Source organism: Numida meleagris, chromosome 5 (assembly GCF_002078875.1).
Source record: "Numida meleagris isolate 19003 breed g44 Domestic line chromosome 5, NumMel1.0, whole genome shotgun sequence".
Lineage (NCBI taxonomy): Eukaryota > Metazoa > Chordata > Aves > Galliformes > Numididae > Numida > Numida meleagris.
The window spans coordinates 69,686,239-69,705,537 of record NC_034413.1 but is presented as its reverse complement, the minus strand read 5'-3'; the positions used below and the strand labels follow the sequence as shown (position 1 = coordinate 69,705,537).

General features: G+C 40.7%; 1 protein-coding gene across 1 annotated transcript; it reads left to right on the top strand.

Annotated features, from left to right (window-relative positions):
• On the top strand, positions 6,047 to 19,008 carry MMADHC (methylmalonic aciduria and homocystinuria, cblD type). Its single transcript, XM_021399414.1, has 8 exons — positions 6,047 to 6,112; positions 6,191 to 6,246; positions 8,057 to 8,201; positions 8,435 to 8,652; positions 11,009 to 11,114; positions 11,867 to 11,997; positions 14,828 to 14,914; positions 16,318 to 19,008. The coding sequence occupies exons 2-8, from the start codon at positions 6,238 to 6,240 to the stop codon at positions 16,513 to 16,515; spliced, it is 894 nt and encodes a 297-aa protein (XP_021255089.1). The 5' UTR covers positions 6,047 to 6,112; positions 6,191 to 6,237; the 3' UTR covers positions 16,516 to 19,008.

The window sequence follows — 19,299 nt, the reverse complement described above, 5'->3', positions numbered from 1 at the left end:
TGGGCACTACCCATTTCCCTCTATGCAGAACCAAGTTGTGGTTTGCTTGTAAAGCACAGGACAAAAGAGGCCATGCTTTTAAGCATCCCTGCTATCGTGTGGCAGCAGCATGCTTCATCCTGACGGATTTCCTTGAGCTTCCAGCCAGGAGATTTTGGTTAAGCTCAGTACATTTTTTTTTTATAGAAAGGGCCTCCAACTGTCCTGACTTACTTGTCAAAAGAGATACTTTATCACAACATCCATCACACACCCCATCTCCTCAAAGTGGGAAGTTTTGCGATATCTGGTTTTACATACAGCCAGATGTTGCGCTCTTTCATTCACTGCCAGACAGGAACAGGGTCTAATAATTCATAGGCAACACACGATGCCATAAACCTTTTTGCAAGAGATACTTCATAACCATGAGGGTTAAAAAGTATGACCCCATATATTTAAAAAACAATAAATGAGGGATCTCATGGAGTAAGTAGTCCATTAGGGATGCCTCTATGTTTAAGCATGAATTTTAACTTCTCAGATTTTCTGAGAGAACACTTTCCAGATGGAAAAATATTTACCCAAATGGAAATGCCCTACGAAAGCACAGATTTTGATACATTTCTGATGGCAGCCTGTCTCCTTCCCTGCCACCTAGCACATCTGTTATGCAGGCCCCAAGACATGTGCCCAGAGGACCACATCTCAAAGCAGATGAGGGGCTGAGGACCACCGTGGCCAAGAGATGGGGCTTGGAGCACGTCCAGCCCACTGAGCCCGCTCTACTCCCACCAGGAGACGTGTGAGGAGAGCTCCATCTCCTCCTCATGGATCTCTCTGTCCAAGACCTGGACAGCTGGACTTTGGTCAAGCAGAACAGCAGTGCTCCATGTAGTCTTGATGCAAAACCGTCCTCTTCCAAGTTCAGGCCTAGCATGGTACAAATTTAGGTCACAAGAAGGCTACTCCAGGCAAATTAATGGCTTTTCAAAGCTCGATGTGCCCCTCTTCAGTAGAATATTAAAGGCAACAATACAAACTGAGATGCATTAACACCCACCTCGCAGCCTCAGGTGGGTTTGGATAACCACACGTCAGGTTTCCTACTAGAAGGCAGCACATCCCAGTTTAATATTATTGATAAATTTCCCTCTTTGAAGAAAATATAAGCTGGTAGTGTACAGAGAGGGGGGAAAGTATGCTGGGCCATGCAGATTTGCAGCAAAACTCCCTCAGTGCAGCTGAGTTAGACCCAAGTTGGTTATCAGGGAAATGCTCGTTTCCTCCATCTGTTCTCTTCGGAGATGCATTCAGAGCAGGAGAGCTGAAGGAGCTGCAGAGCAGTGCCCAGAGATAAAGGAGGAAATCCCTTTCAGGTTCATGGAAACAAATCCTGGGGGTGTCTTTCCAAAAAGAAAACAATCCACACAAAGATTAATCTCATGCATTTGCACCACTTACTAAAAAGACATTTTCCCAGACGTAGTGAACAAATCTCCCAGCCTAGTATCTGGAAATGCCAGAAGAAAAGAGATTGCTCATATAAACACACACATTTCCAGGGGAAGTTTACCCTTCCTATAGCCAGAGGATGTTTACTTTTCTAGAAAAAGAGTATGTTAAAACCTTTCTTCCCTTCTACTTCATCACTATTTCATTAGCACTCAGGAACAGACACTCCTCATTTCAAACACAGGGCTTAGCGGGGCAAGTGAAGGGTGAGCCACACTTGTATATTCAAGAAAAAATAAATACAGCGAATTAAGTGAATAAACAAAGAGGATGAATTAGAGCTTAAAGATTAGAAGTTTTCTGCAGAGCACTGACGTACACAGGTGATGCAAAGGGATGGCTGAAGTGTGTCAATGCAAAGAGCAGGAGCACAGGGCTGAGCCTTGCAAGCAGATCCACAGCACTCCTAACACCAGGGGCTGCAGGTGGGGACCCTCTGCTTCCCCCTGCTCTCAGTTATGAAACACCTTCAAGGCACTGGGAATGGGACTGAGACCAAGACCAGGCTGGCTTTTGGTATGCTCAGTTACGGATTTGCTGCGAGCGGGTTGTAGAGATCAAAAATCAATGTCAATGATCTGAACTGCAGTTTAACAAAGTCCTAATGAAGTTTAATGGATGCCATTAGGTAAATTGCAAGCAGCAGCTCAGTTCATCATTGCGCAGAAGTGGAGATACTTTACAGTGCTTTTCAAAGTTTCTTATCGAAGTACAATAGGAATAAATAATATCTCGTTATTTTTATGACCACTTAACAAGCTTCTGCAGTATTAAGATAAGCGCCTACAACCGAAACACCACTGCTCTCCCAATCAGTTGCATTCTGCCACCTCCAGATGAATTACACCCTGTTAAGCACAAGGTGCACTGGGCCATATAAGCAGCAAGGACCCACATAAAGGACAAAATCCTGGCTGTGGGAAAACAGGTGAAAGCTGCAACTCTAATGCTCACGGAAAAATTCCAACAGGCTCTGTTTGAACAGGATTAAAAATATTTAACCTTCCAGCTAATGAATAAAGATGAGGACAGAGAAGTATTGATTACGGTCTTGTTGCTCCAAAAAGCGAGAACAGAACGTCTCACAGCTGGCCTTTACATATCAGCATACACACTTCAGAAACAGGACAGAAATGGAGGCCCATCACTTGTAACTCAAGGCAGCATGCTGTGGCAGCAGTGCCACGGGGCCAAGCAGAATCTGAAGGGACTACATCCAGCCATACCAGTGCTGGTGCTGGCTGATGCTCAGATGCTAAAGCAGCTGGGAGCATTTGATGTTTGTGAGAGAAGTCTGTTGATTTTCATGAAAACAGAAGCACTCAATGACAGGAAAAGTAGCATTTCCATTCTGGATGTCTGGAAGCCTCCAGACCAACCCCAGTAATGCAGACCTCCAAGGACAGTATTTCTTTCTTTTCCCTGGCCCCTGGAGAAGCAGGGTGGGAAGAGCTGAAGATTCACCCTTGGCTTGTCTTAGCTGCCCAAACTGCTTTTCGGAGGCATTTCTGACTTCTCTGCTCACAGACCAGGGAATCCAGCAGGTTTGGAGATGGTGAACATCAGCCAGGGCTTGGAGTCTGGGTTTTAGGCAGAGCAGAGCAGTGACTGGGAATTTTCCCCCAGTGTGCCTCCCGCTCCGACTCTTTCCCGGGCCACATCCTGTCCAAACCGCTGAGAAGCCACTGTCACCAACCAGGAGGCTGAGAAGGAACAAGAGCACCTCAGGAACACAGCAGGGAAAGCCAGGCTGTGCGCTGCAGGTTTCACCATTAAACCTGCTCCAGGTTCCTGGACAGACCGAGCTTCTCCTGTCTTCATAGAAAGAATAAGTGATTGGTTAACAGAACCTACATGAATTTTTTCAGAAAAAATAATTTTAAATGAGGATTTAGGTATCATCATGCATGCAATCCTTTCTCTCTCTCAAACTGAGAAAAGTAATCTCCGAGGGAAGAATTTAATCAAAGCCAGCTGCTAATTACTTTCCTGACACCAGGGAAGAAGAACGTTGGCCTCCAAAAGATCTGGGAGATTTTCATGATTAATATTTGATAAATCTGTAATTGGATCGTTTGATTTTGTAGTCTCCTTTGAATAGAGGTAGAAACTTTATTGAAATTAATGTTTATGAATTCAGGCCACAAACTTCAGGGGATGATAACTCATTGATTGATTTGAGTATCTTGAAGTGCTAACCCTGGAGAGAGGAAAAATGGGGATTGCTTGAGGACAAGTCAATACAGACTGAATGTAATCCAGAGTGCTTTCCTATTAAACAAAATAAATGACATTCTGCAAATAAAGTTGTGTTTCTCTAGTATTTTTTTCCCTGAAGTTCAGCTTCAGCATGAATATTTAATTTAGAAGCAAATGAGAACTAAGTGTGCTAGCTTTGAATTCATAGCTGAGAAGCATGCAAGAGTGAGCAAATGTTCCCACGAAGAAAAATCCAAAAAATAAAAACTGCAGTGCTATACTTCTCTAATGCAAAATATTGTCTATAATTGAATTTTGTCATGCTCTTAAAAACGAAAGCTGAAATTTATTAAAGGACATTGTAGGGCTGAATATTATTTATTATTACTATTAACAACAAAAATCCCTTCTTGCTCTTATTTTTATCTATTATATATTCAAACCTTTAGAACTGGCTAACAACACAGCAGCAAAGCAAAAACAAAAATTGTCCAGGAAGATGTTTTATAACACATGAAATTACAACAGAATAAATTAAGCTGCACACTCACTGAGCGATTTGAGCAGTCAATCTTTTATTTTGAAGCCAAGAGATTAAATTTCCCTTTCCTTAACCAACATCACTGCTTTGAACAGACAGCAAAGAAATGGCAAAAAATAAGAAAGAAGGGTCTTAATCTTCGTATTCCAGTGTGGCTTGCGTGTTTTCCCTCTCCTGCAGAAGCAAACAGAGATACAGCTCTTTTATATTAGCTTTAAAGGAGACCAGGTTTGGGGCACCTCTCCCCTGACATTTTTAATTCAGCATTTAAATTGTTCCATTAGCATGCACAGCAGTTTCCACGCATGCAAGTAGGAAGGCTTGTGCCTCAAAGAACTCATGATCTAAATTAAATCACAATATTGGAAAAAGGATAAAAAAAGGCACCTGAAAACAAAATACCGAGTCTTCAGCTGGCTACAAAGCTCTCTCCCTTCCCCTTTCCAGGGGAGATTTATGGGAAGGTAAGATACCAGCACTGGGCGAAGCAAACAGACTGAACTTGGAGACAAAGGCAGTGGGGCTGCTCAGTGCAGTGCCTGTGTAAGGCTGTTCCAGGTCAGAATTGGAAAATTGATCATTACGGATTGATTAGAAAAGCTGGAAAGGTGCTGCATACAAGAAACCATGGAGCTGGTAGATATGGTATGATGGATAGAGTGTTGGATGTGGAAAAAGGTAAATAATGATGAAAAAGAAGGGGCTAAGAGGATCCTTACAGAGTGCCTCAGGCCAGAAAGGACAAACACGTCACGTTCCCGTTGAGAGATTTAGAACAGGAAGGCCAACAGCCTGAACTGAGGTTATGGAGCTGTGGAAACGCAAAAGGTTTTGAAGACACGAAAGGAAATCCAGCAGGGTTCTGTGAAGGAAGAGGGAACACGTGGGGATTCGTCCCACGCATGGAGGTGGTGTTGGAACCAGTGCTGTATATATGGGCACGTCCAACGTACATTCTGCCCGTTCGGTGGAACGCAGTCCATAGGGACGAAGGAATAAATGTGAACCATCTTTGCATTTGTGTTTCATTTTCTGGGAGCAAGAGGGACTCGCAGCCAACAGGCTCCATCCACACAAGGCAGAACGTGCTCCACGGGCGCATCCAGTAGCTTCCGTGGATAATTAATTTTGTATAGCAGCAAGCAAAGAGCTAAAAACCTAACCCCCGAGCCCATGGAATTACCTCAGCATGAAGCCAGGTCCTAACGTTACTAAGTTTTTCACACGGCAAGCAGAGATCACCCCAGATCCCCAAACCCGGGGGCTGCGGAGAAAAGGCAGCTTGTAAACATGAAGGGAAAAACAAACAACAAAACACCTCTAGCCCACTGAAGAAGGGTTTTATTCCCATTTCACACAACAGGTCTTTGGAGAGGCCACCCCTCCGCTCCCAGTTTTTCCAGCAGAAATGGCCTTTTTGCTCCAGATCCCATTGACCTCCCAGGAAACCTCTGCACCCAGCGCATGCTGGGCAGCTGAAAGCTGCGGGCTCGCCCTTAGGTCACGGCCCCTCAGTTCCCCACGGCCAGGCCGGGCCCGCGGCACGCTGCACGCAGCTCTGCTGACCCCTGCCGCACCGACGCGGCGTTGCGTACCCCTACGTACTCGGCTCGGGCCAGGCCCCGAGGGGAAGCCCCACCGCCGCGCCGCACCCCCAGCCCTGACCAATCGATTGCCGGCCCACTCGCCCAGCCGCCCCGCGCCCGCTTCAAACACACCCACTGATCGATGGCTCAGCGAGCGACTGCTTGGGTCTGGTGGCCGGGGGGGGCGGGCGGGTCGGCGGCCGCCGCCATTTTGTAGGAAGCGCGGCGCAGGGCTCCTGTCTTCTCCCGCTGCGCCGGGGCCGTGTGAGGCGGGAGCGGGGGTGGCCCTGAGGTGGGGCCGGGGAGAGTGGCTTGGGGCTGGCTGGTCCGTGCGGGGCCTCGGGGATCTCTGCGTTCGCTTCTCTTGCAGGGGGAGCCGGAGCGCTGGGCGAGGGGCAGCCGAGCATCTGATCTGTCATGGCCAACGTGAGTAACCCGGGCCAGGTGTGGGGGCTGCGGCTCTGTTCGTGGGCCTCGGTCGTACCCCGCTACGCCGTACTGAAAGGTGATGGGGATCGACCTCCTCCTTCCGGCTGGGTTTGGAAAACCAGTTGCTGTGGTTCAGTTGGATTAAGGGTGGAGGTGCACCAGGTTCTTTGTGGTTTTCATACCGTGAGTTAAAGCAAAGGGCTTAGGCTGAGGGATAGCACCCGTTGCTGGTCTCGTTTTGTCGTGCAAGCCGCTGTAACGCCGTGATTTCAGGGGGTGTTGTTCTGTGGTGCGATGTCAGGTGTGTAAATGTTTGCAAAGTCGGGCTGAATCAACACGGCTGTGTCACAGCGCTGTGTCCATACGGGTCCCTTCCAGCTTGGGATGTCCTGTCACACTCTGTGTGCACAATCCTGATATCTCCATGTTAAATGAATCTGATTGTTAACAAAAGCGGTTTTTCCAGTAAAAAAAAAAAAGAAAAAGCACCCACGCTGTGGCAGGTGGGATTTCTGTTTCTCAGCACTGCGTGGTTTTGTGTAAGCGTAGTCACAAATTATGAGTAGTTTTGAGGCCTTCTAAGTGATGCTTTTAATTTCACCTTTTGAGTATATGATGGGTTACTTTTCTAATAGGTATGTAACTGCATCAGGAAAGTCATCCCTCTGTTTCTGAAGTATAAAAGAATGGGTAGACTTGGCCATTTTATCATGGCACTTGATTATTCCTTATTTAAAAAAAAAAAACACAAACATCAGTAACAGTTGCTTCTTGCCCTGCTGAAGATGCTATCGTTGGGTTTGAGAGTTACTCCTCATGTTGAAGCACTAATGGTTCTCCCAAGCTCTGTTGTTGAGACCATTTGCATTCGGAGGGAGACCGTGTTGCATCACTTTCTGTTTACCACCTGACTGAATCAGCTTCTGATAGCAATGGATAGCTCTGTTGATGGTATAACGCCGTGGCGCGAAGCAGATTTGCTGGTGTATCCCAAGACAGCAGAATTCATAAAGGTTTTATGGCTCGCTGGCAGTTTGCCCGGGGTGCTGAACTAATCTGTTTGCAGTAATGCTTGTTTATAAATACGTGAATGTGCTGAATTTGCAAATCTAACATTGGTTGCGCTCGCTTCGGTTTTGCATGTGTTAAATATTTATGGATTTCGAGTGCAAAATACAGAAGTAGAAATTACCATACCCACCAGTTTTGGTATGCATGTCTGCCTGCGTCCTTCGGAGCTGTTGGTGGGTGTGCTTTGCTGCCAAAGAAGCGTGTGTGTGTGTGTGCATATGTGTGCTTCTAGATGAAAAATACAAGATGCATCTGTAGTGATATTATCTAGTGTCCCCTCAAGTCTTTTAGGAAGTGTGAATATAGACCAACTAATGTTTGCACTGGTTTTCAGGGCAGAGGTCTTGGATATCAGCAGTTACTTAACTAGCGGTATTTCTTGTAGCGATTGAATTGTGACAATCATGGAAACAAGGCTGGGTGCATTGATTTTCCACAGCTATAACTTAATTTGGGTTATGACGTTTGAGTGGTGCTACTTAAACTCATTTTTTCCCCTCAAATAAGGAGGTCTTTTCCTAAGTGCTTTCAAGGCTTTTCATTAACTTAGAAAGCTATTCCTGATAAAAGAAAAAATAATAATGTGTTTTTTAAACTTCTGTGTTACGAAAACAATTGCTGATAGTTAAATTACAGTTTTAATTACGGAATGAAGTTTTACGATATACAGAATTGTACGTGAACTAGTAATTTTGTTAGCAGTATATAATACTTGCTTTTGTTTTTGTCTTCTCAGGTGCTCTGTAACAGAGCAAGATTGGTCACCTACCTACCAGGGTTTTATTCCTTAGTCAAAAGAGTTGTAAATCCCAAGGCTTTTTCTACAGCAGGTTCCTCTGGCTCAGACGAGCCTCATGTTGCTGCTACACCTCCTGATTTATGTAAGAACAAGCAAATTCATTTTCTTTGAATTGATGTACTATCACAACTGTACACTCCATATAAAACTAGGAATTCTGAAGTGTGTTTTTTTATGGCAGGACACTTAAACCCGTGTTCTCGTTGCCTTGGTTTTGTGATTGTGATCAAATAAAGATATTTGAGCTTTTCTTTTTTTTTTTTAAATTCCTTTTTAAATAACACGATGACTAAAGCAAGGCCTTGACTTTTACAGGTCCAAGAACAGTATGGCCTGATGAAGTAATGGGTCCATTTGGTCCTCAGGACCAGAGATTCCAGTTGCCTGGTAATATTGGTTTTGACTGTCACCTAAATGGTACTGCTGCTCAGAGGAAAAGCCAAGCCTCAAAAAGTCTGCCTGATATATTAGCGGAGCCTTCGCCGAATGAAAGGCATGAATTTGTAATGGCACAATACATAAATGAATTTCAGGTAAGAACAAGCTTCTGAGCAAAGCTGATATTTCTTGTCCAAGAGAAACATGATTATTGTGTCTTCCTTCTGTAAAAAGATTTTCATGATGTTCCAGATGGCTTTGAAAGATGAACTTCAGGTGGGGTAAGGAAGCCTGTGTAGAACCTAGCGACGTGACTTACATGGATGTGTGAAAACTGCAGTATCAAAATGTACTGCTTGCCAAGTCTTACCACCTTTTATCAAATAAGAGTGGTAGTTTCTTACTTCGGTATTTCATTTAGTGGATTTGGCCTTCCATAGTTTAGACAGTGTTTTCAAACCTGTCTGTTTAGTTCTGATTCCTGTGGAATTCAGACATGAGAAGCAGACCAATGTAGCTCAACCCCAAGTCTCAAAATAAGAGTGCATTTTGGCAGTGGCAAAACTTGCAGCCAGTCAAGTGCCTTGTTGATGACAGGCAGGTTGTTAATTGCTAGCTTGACTTGCGTGGTCAGACTGTTTCAACAAATGTTTATTGCTACTAGCTGCTGACTCAGCTTTCCAATCTCTGAGTTCTTGACATGTTCAGACGTCAGAAGTCAGCTAGTAAATCTCTGTTGTAAAAGTGCTGTGTAGTGTGTTTTTTTTTAATGCACCGTATTTCAAAGTGTTGAGAAAACGAGTTCCCAAAAGTCTGTTTTCAGTGTGTATGAATCACAACTTCAGTTAAAAGACCAACAGAAAAAAATCTAACCTTTGGTTTACTTAACACAAACCAGGTGCAGTGATGGCATGTCTGCATTCTAGAAAGATGACTTGTATAATGAAGTCATCAGTGCACCTGCTGCTGTCCAGATGGAATGGTGAAACTGGAAAGGTTTTGCAACTGGTATTCAGAAGGCAGTTAAACAAGTTAACAAGAATCAGCTTGTTTAATACCAGTGTTGCTCAGGAATCCGTGAGCAGTGTTTAGCTAGTGAAAATGCTGAACTACTTCTCTAGAAGACCCAGATCTGGACTGAATACAAAATCCTCCCATGGGTTGCTACAGCAGGCAGGAGAAAAGCTCGGTGCTGCTGAAGCTCGAGTAGCTGTGCTTGAACAGTCAGAGGAATTCTGTTTGCATGAAACTAATATAAATGAACCTACAAGCCCATTAGTATGAAAATGTGGTATAGCTCTTTGGAAAATGGCTGTAGTCCCTTAATTATAGTGTAGATAATTAAGTGTGTGTACTGTGAGTTGTCTTTAGCTGGACAGAATGGGAGCAGTAGACAAGAAATCAAAATCAGCTGTTACATCACTGTTCTTAGTAAGGGAAGCAACCAGCAATTAGGAAGAAAAGAAATGGTATAGCAGCATGACTGTGATTTGTCAGGCTCGAAGTACCAGCTGATCTGTCCCAGTGATGTTACAGTCATAATGCAAAATGCATGTGGAAATGTGTGTATTGAAGTGTGGTTAATTCCTGTTGTTTGTCTACATGTCTGTTTTCTGTTTTTTCCCTATCACTCTTGCTTTATAGAATAAAAAAGTCAGCTATGCTGTGTATTCAGTGGAATAGTTTCCTCCAGAGAGAACTTGCAGTTACAAACTGGTGCTAAGTGGGACTTAATATACTACTCAGCCTTGTAACTTAAGTCTCAAGTTGCTGAAATTTCTTGTAAATTAAAGCAAGGTTATACCTGCTAAAGCTGTTTGTAAGCATTCTGCACCCATGTTACATAGTAGTTGCTATCCCAAAGCAGACAGCTGTTTTAATTACCTTCTTAAGGACATCATAATAAATTCTGTGTATCTGACTTACAGTGCTGGATTTGTAATGTACCCCCAAAAATAAGGTGGTTTTTTTTTTTAGAAGCTATAGGATATAAAATTGGTATTATTGGAAAACAATTTGATTTTTCAAGATAGAATAGTTCTACCTTACAGGCTACAGTTTCAGCTAGAGCTGAAATTACTGGAATTTCAGAGCTCTTCAGCTGCTGTAGAGCTTCCAAGTTTTACTCTGGCTCAGGTTATGTGCATACGTCTGAAATCTGTCAGTTGCTGTTGTATCAAATGCTTGCAGGCCATTGTTTCAAACAGGTATTTTTCAGAAGTTTCCCTATTGGTTAAGGCTGTGGATAATGCAGTTAGAATAAAATAGAATGTAGAATTTCTGTTCAACTAGTAGGCTATAAGCATACTTTAATATCTAACTTTAATATCTAACTGTACTAACTTTAATATGTAAGAACTAGTTGCAAGTGATAGCAAATCATCTTTCTGTGAGACTTCTTGGCTATATCAGTAGGCATACAGTCACAAAATACAGTCTGGTGTGTGATGTTATTCCTGTTGTTTATTAAAGAGAAGGAAAGCTAATTTTTCTTCTTTATTTTTTCCTCAGGGTTCTGATGTTCCACAGAAACAACAAATAAATAACGCTGAAACGTACTTTGAAAATGCAAAAGTGGAATGTGCAGTACAAGCTTGCCCTGAACTGTTGAGGAAAGGTATAAAAAAGGTTGACTTTTTTTTGATGATTTAAAAAAAAACAACAACCCATAAACTCTTTTTAAAAGTAAAAACATGTGAGTAAAGGCTTTGGTGGAACTGACATCACAGAATGTGTAATGCAATAAGGGAATCCAAAGTTTGTATTTCACAGAAAAAAAGGACATGTAAAATGAAGACTGAAATGTTGCTGCTGACAGTGCTTTGAGTTTCGTTAAAATGGAGTGCTCTGCTCCAATAAATGATGTAGGGGGAGAAAGATTTTGGTTTGGACCCTTTCTGTGAGTCTGCTGTTGTGTCCTAGGAGCAGTCTGATGCAGATCTGGGACACTTCTACTGAAAGGTTTAATACAAAAAATTAGTATGTGTGGGATCTTCTGACTTAACCAGAAAATACGGATCTGTGCACCTCATGCAGAGAACTGGAGTTCTGTTCATTTTGAAATAAAAAAAATTTCCTAGGTGTTATCTTTTTGCAAAGCAAGCTACTTGTTTGCATATTCTAAAATTTACAGAATACTGAGGCCTTAATTACAATTATAGAGGAGGTCTTGAAATAGCAGACTCCAGTCTATAAGTAGCTAATGGGGCCTTATGAATGTACACTGCTTGTTGATCTGATATTTAAAAAAAACAAATGCACATATATGTTGTATTCAAATGAATTGAAAGCTCTAAATTAGGGTTGCTGATTTATCTAGAACTGGAAAATCTTTAAGAGCAAGCCATAAAGTACTGGTTTCACTTTTAGACTTCGAATCAATGTTTCCAGAAGTGAATGCCAACCATTTAACAGTACTGACTGTTACCCAGAAGACTAAAAATGATATGACTGTATGGAGTCAAGAAGTAGAAGAAGAGAGAGAAACGCTGTTAGAAAATGTAAGTAGTTGACATAAGTATCATTTTTATCTTTGTAGATTAATCTTCTGTGTGTTTACATGTATATTCTGGTTCATTTCCAGCTCTGGTAGGAATATACCATATTGCATGTTTAAGCTAATCCTGTGTTCTCTTTCTGATAAAATGGAGACAACTTTTAACTCTGTCGTGTTATTATTCTACTTGAAATTTCTCATAAAACTATTGAATTCTTTATACAGTAGATGGAGTCAACTGTGTATGTTGTAAAACACTAAAGTAACACATGAGACATTGTCTTCTTGCACTTAAAGGGCAGCAAGTATTTTCTCACCTTATTTCCACATTAGTAGCCTGTGTTTTGTGGCATTTTTCTACTCTTATTTTTTTGGTGGTGTAATTAAAATTCAAGCATGGACTTCGTGCATCCTCACTTACAAAAGTGGTTGCTCTGTTTCCTCATCCTGGTAACAGGTAGATCTTCTAGTCTGGATATCAGTAACGCTGAATGGATCGAATGCTAACCAGCCTCATGAGTTCTGACTTGATGCTCTCTTGCCACTAGAGGTCTCTCTGAAAATAGCTTCGTTTCTCATTGTTCAGGTTGTTTTGTACCTGCTCCAGCAGGCGTCACTGTTAGCCACTGCTGGCATTTTTTTTTCTCTTGGCATGTGAAATACAACATTTTTAGGTATTACTTGTAATTTTCCTAAAACTATTAAAAAAAAATCATCTGATAAGATTTTCATTTATGCAGTGAGGGTCAGATCCAGCTTTTAATGTCATTTACAGCCTTGTAAATTGCAGGTGTGGTCTGTAGAAAGCAATGTATGTGTTACCACTAAAAGAAACAAGCTGTCTGCAGTATCAACATAAAAAATGACATGCAAATTAAAAGTCCCGTCATCTTAGTGTGTTCTTCTCTTTGAATTATGTATGGTCTGTTGATCTTTGGCACTGTAATCTGGTCTAATAATATGTTAATTGGCATCTTTCTTCCTTGTGCACCTCCCTGTCAAGTCTAATATTGTCATTGTAGGAGTGTTAGGATGTTAGCTGTAACCTCCCGGACTAAAGGTTACTAACAGCAAATTCACAAGGAAATGGTCTGTTTGTTTGCTTCATAAATGGTTAGAAGTTACATTAAAAATACTAATTCAACGTGAGAGACTTGAGCTCAAGTAATGAGGGTTATTTACAGCCAGATCTAAGCATTTACAGTGGTGGATCTCAGGTGGTTACTAACGCTGCTCTAAGAGCTTGCTGTGGGCTTGTTACACTACATCTTTTGATCTAGTGTTGTATCAGAAATGTCATGCCTTAAATGCTGCCTTCACATGGCTTGCTAATGTTTGTGGCTAATCTTCAGAGGCATCAGACCTCAATGTGTGGAACTGGTTAATGTAATGAATAAACTTCCTTATTTTGGACCTCCAAAGGGGTGAGGCTGAGCAACTTCAATAATCTTTGTACCTCAAACTTGTCAGGGAACAAAATGGAAGTAAATAAAGTATTAATTTATTCTGAAGTTAGAGGTATGTCTTCATATGAGATTAGGGAAATTCCTTTGTGTTTCAAGGGAGCTGCATGAATTCTATGTCTACTTCTCTCCAGATCAGTGTATTTAGCTGTTTGGAATCTTGTACTTGGACATGCTTTCCTCAGAGTGCATGGACAATTCTGGAATCATCACATTTCTTAAGGCTTTGGGGGGGAGGGCTCTCATTTGCCTTTGCAGACGTGTTGAGAACTTACCCTGTGAATTCTGACCCTCCTAACATGGGTTGGAAACTGCTGATCTAGGTGATTAAAAGCACATAACTGAGGTCTTGTGTTCTTGCTCATCTATCTGTGCAAAAATGTGCTATGTAATCTGTAGGTTATGTGATTTTCTTGTCCCTGTGTTGTGATGTCGGCTTTAAATTTAGGTGTTTGGTTGTTTAATATTTTTCTGTGTCTGGCAAACAGATAACTGCGACTCAGCACCGAAGATTTAAAAAATAGCATTGTTAAATCAGCTGATGTGAAAAAGTTGCTGTAAAAATGTAGAGACTTCTTTAAGAGATTTCTCCAGAGAAGGGAGGTTTGTGGTGAGGCATTAGAGAATAGGGAACCTCTTGGTACGTTACTTAGTTTGAAATAGTATTTTCATAAACATCAGCTGGTATCCTGTATTGTAAACAAACCAACTTTGTCCAACGGTAGGAAAGTTTGAAAGTGTTGTTCATCCTAACTGAGAATTAAGTACAACAACAGAATTGGTGTAGACTGCTGTAAAAAATCAAGTATTTAAGGAACTGCTTGCTGTCATGATGCTGAACTAAAACGTCCCTCAAAAATCACTTGCAGTTGTATGTTTGTACTACCAGCACTACATTGGTACTTTCCTGCTAGCTAAGAGCAGACCTTTACAGCAAAACCGTATTTTTATACAAAAACATAATGCTGCATTCACATCAAATTTGCAGAGTTCAGGTGAGATTTGTGGTCCCATTGAAGTAATACTTGATGACTTTGAGAGGCTAACAGGTATGACTGCAGTCTGCACGAATAATCAGGGCAGTTACATTATTCCACACACAAGCAGGTAATACGTTACTGACTGGCACAAGGAGCACTTACAGATGTTGTATGATTGAAGTAGCCTAATGTATGCCATTCACTTTAGTTGTCTTAATATTGTTAATATTTTCGTTGAAAATAAGCTGAATTTCTCGTATACTAGTAGAGAACAAGAATTTCTGCTAGTTCATTTTCAGTATGTTTTGTGTGTTCTGATCTGTGTATATCTATCTGTCTGCCTGTATATAAAACAGTTCTGATATTCTTCCTTCCTTTTTCTTCTTCTAAGTTCATTAATGGTGCCAAGGAAATCTGCTATGCAATCTGTTCTGAAGGCTATTGGGCTGACTTCATTGATCCTTCCTCAGGACTGGCAGTAAGTCATGTGCTGTGTAGAACCCTATTGTCTGAACTAGCACTGGTACTGGAGTTCTTCTGTGTGGGTTAAATCCAACTCTATCATATTGCCACAAAGCTGTTACCATAGGATAATTCCTTTTATAATTTTGGAAGATAGGTTATGACCCTTAGTATACTGTGTCTGCTGTTGCAGTTGGCACTTCAGAGAACAGCGTTCAGCAATGAAGTTGAATTTTAGATAACTGTAGGAATTTGATGCCTAAAAGCTTGTCGCTGTGCTTCTACAGCTGTGGGCTGCTTCTGCCTTCCAAAAGGTCTCTTGGTTGTCTATACACCTGTTTGTGTAGATGGGTGCTTCTAAAAAAACAACAACAAACCTCTTTGCACAAGTTAATGATTTGTTACGTAGAATAAATGAATAGCTTATTCCAATTAAACAGCCTGGAATTCATTATCACATTACACGAGTTCTCTGGAGGAGCTGACAGTTTCTTACCAAGACGTCCATGAAATGTAACAGCATCTTAAAAGTTAGAAAAGAGAATTGAGTTTCTATCAAAGCACGTGCGTGTGTACGTGCATTTTTGTTGGAGAGCTAATTGTTAAAAGTCTCATACCTGAACATAATCATAGCAAAGCTCATTTTAGGGGGGTTTATATCTAAAAACACCATGAAAGATGGTGGTTTACTGTGTCGCAGAGCCAAATAGGTTTAACAGGGATTGCTTGTAAGCTAAGAAGGCAGTTGAAGATGTTTATGGTACTTAAAAGCATCACTGAGAATTCAGCACATTTAAAGAGCAGTTACAGATTAATGAAAGTAGGATATTTTCTTTGGGTTCTAGTTTGGTAGTGACATCCTTACCCATAATCTGTCCATCAGCAGTATGCTTTTGTCAGAAACTTCCTCTTCTGAGATAAAGCAGCTGAAATACCCTTTTCAGATTGATGCAGATTTTACTGTTAAAAGCATCCTTAGAGGCTCACTGAAAAGGTACATGCCTTAATTTTTGTGGATTCATAGGAGATTTCTATTCTTAATGTCTGAAGCAGCAGCAGAATTTTTTGAAAACGCTTTGAGGTTTTTAGTACGTGTGACTTATTAGACATTCAGACGTGCTGACATGCCCTCAGCCCTCTGTCTGTGCTAAAAGTGTAATACCCCTTTACAAATGGGTTATCAATACAATCAGGGGTGCTCTGCCTGTAGGTGTCTCAAGCAAAACTGCACGTACAATTTCTTCCAATGGATGTAAGTGGTATTTCTGGATTTAGTTTTGTTGCTGTCTTTTCCTTTCCTTTTCAAAAAGGAGTAAGTCTGACACTTCAAAAACCTGAATGCGTTGTTACTGGGCTGTTAACTCTCGTGGTAGAAAATGTTCAAAATAATAATGAAAACTTCTCTTCTTTTCCACCTAGTTTTTTGGACCTTACACAAACAACACTCTGTTTGAAACAGATGAACGCTACCGCTACTTCGGATTCTCTGTTGATGATCTTGGCTGCTGCAAAGTTATTCGTCATAACATCTGGGGTACTCATGTTGTTGTAGGAAGTATTTTCACTAATGCTGAACCTGACAGCCCTATCATGAGAAAACTGAGTGGAAGAAACTAGCAGTCACCAGGGTTTCACCGATCCATGTGACTTTGGCATTCTTTGACTTGATTCTTTGTAAGCATTGTCAGAAAGTACCACGCTTTTGAGGTAATCTCAGATAATAAAGTACCCATTATTTATTTTAGTCTCATGACTGTGTCCACACATGTGACTTAAAATGTTATTTGACACCATTTTAACAGATACTTGTATGTGCCACATGAATTGTAAGCTGTGAGTTTCCCTCATCTTTAATTGAGTTCAAACTCAGTTGACTTCAATACATAGCTATCTGCATAGCCTCTTATTATTATCAACTGTTCTGTCTTTCGGTGTCTGACAAATCTGTATTCTTTGCATTAAGAATCTTGATGCCACTGAATTTTCTAGGAATTTTGACCACTTATTCCAGTAAGTTAGTGGCAAAAAAAAAAGGGGGGGGGGGAGAGGAGCAAGTAATAATACTATCTCCTAGGATATAAAACTTAATGAGGACTGCAGCAGTGAATACTGGACTAATTAATTGCTCATGCAGTGCTCTAAAAAGAGAATAATCTAAGCTTTCAGAGATCTTTAACTACAAGTAGTACTTCTCTGGAGAAGTGCTGATGTGATTGCTGCATCCAGAGACTCAGTGAAAAGTCTTTAGTTACTTTAGAATCAGTCATCTCTTCAAGTTTTTGTCTTCCATGTTGCTCGTGATTTTATTTTCTCAGTGTTAGCTAAGTATATTTAACTATTTTATATATGTAAATGTAATTTAAATTTGCTTTTGGAATTTTCTAAGGTCATTAAATACATTGATGTGGGCAAAGAAAAAAGATAACAGGTCAATGCTTGGATACCCTCATTGTTTTTTCTTTTACTTGAATGCAACTGAAATCTATCTCTGGAATTTCAAATGCCTCTGCAAAGGGCAATTATGATCAATTGCTGTAATTACAATCAATTATAGAAAATATTTCAGCAGGAAGGTTTCAGTAAATAAGTCAGTCTCTTCAGGTGACATAAAAACCTTCAAATCAATTGAAGTTACTGGAGAGAGAACAGTGAGGATAATTCAAGGCATCTGAAATTTCAAAACTGTCTGCTGCCTCACTACAGAAACTAGATAATTAATGTTGTTGCACTCACTTTTTAGGGCTGTTTGGTAATGTACCACAGCTGTAGCTGTTTGTGCAATAATAGGAATCTTTCAGTCTTGACTCAGTCAAAATGTAATGCAACTTTTGTCTGGATAATGGCTGCCAGGAAGGTGTGTTGAGAGGTTTAGCTTCCTTTCAAGTAGCTTGGGATTTTAATAATCATATGTTTTTCCAATACTAACTATTATAGATTGAACACTTGTTCTAGGTTTGTATACTGTTTCTATTCCTTACTCAGGTTCTAAGCCAGTTTGTCACCAAAGTCTTTCCTCTGGCTTTATTTAGTAGGCTTAGAACCAGATCCTTACCAAGTGCCTGTACCTGTCCTTATTAATGACTGCCAGATCATGGAGGTTTAGGAAGGCTCTCTCTGCTGAAGAAGTGACAGCAGCCTCCTCTATTCTCACCCTGGCTAAGGCAGCTGTTGAGAGTTTGTCTTCCCATCGTCATTATTGTTGGCTCCAGCCTATACACATTCCAGTGCTGAAGTGTATGGCTGCTGAGGCAGGATTTGCTTACTGCTGTGTTGTGGAATCTGCCGTATTTCTAGGACACGAGCTCTTCACCTCCTGTCTGCTGGCTAAGAAAGTTGTAATACTCAAAGTCTGGTTTATTTTTCTGGCCTTTTTGTTAAAAAGGTTTAACAAATACCAAAAGAGTTACAGAGTATCTATGTACAAAACCGATTGAGGCATGATTCTTTTGCAGAGTACAAATTACCTGATTTGATCGTGGAGAGTTGTTAATGTCTCGGTGCACAGTATAGTACCATTGTAGAGAACTTAGTTGGATAAATACTAGAAAAATTCTGTGAAATGCTTCATGTATAGTTTAACTATGTTGAAGGCTCTTGGTACTCTCTTTTTGTTTTCTTCAAGTGACTTTGCTGTACTTGCCTTTCTATTTTTTTTATAAAGAGAGGTGTATTTTCAGGCAGCTATCCAAATTCAACTTGGGGCACAGTTTGAGTTCATACCCTGTAGAGTTTCGTGCTGGAAAATGTGGGGTTTTTTTGGTTGTTTTTTTTTTAACAGTAGCTCTTCAAATGGCTTTAACCCAGGGCAAAAAAAAAACAACTCACTGAAAATGGTGGGAATTCTGCCTTGATGTCACTCGTCTTAGTATTTCATGCTAGAATTTGAGGGGAGATATTTTGTGTTATTTTTCTAACTAACATTTTCTCGTACATAGAAGCTTACTAAAACTCTCAAGAGGCTTGAACTATTCCAGTTCTACTTCCCTCTCATCAGAAGAGATTTATTGTATATTAATTTGCTACTGTGAAATAAAGGTTTTGGAATACAGTGTGATTAGCTGTACTTCTGGTAATAAAAAAAAGCAATAAACAAAGCACTTCTCAGTGTCACCAAATGAGATCCTTTCTATGGTTAATAAATGAACAGAGATTTTGTGCAGTGTTATATCTGTCCTTAGCAAAGATTAATGTTCTATGGGAAGTTCTATTCTTATCAATTTGGGGAGAATTTCTGAAAGTTTGGCACTTTTAGTGAAGAATGAATGAGTTTTCTTGTCAGTGAACTCAAGCTATTTAAAGTGACACTGAGCATCACAAGAGCAGTGCTGTGACTGTAGTTAGTTATTTGCAAACATTAATATACACAGTGAATATGCTTAAAATATGCAAGTCTAGAAATTA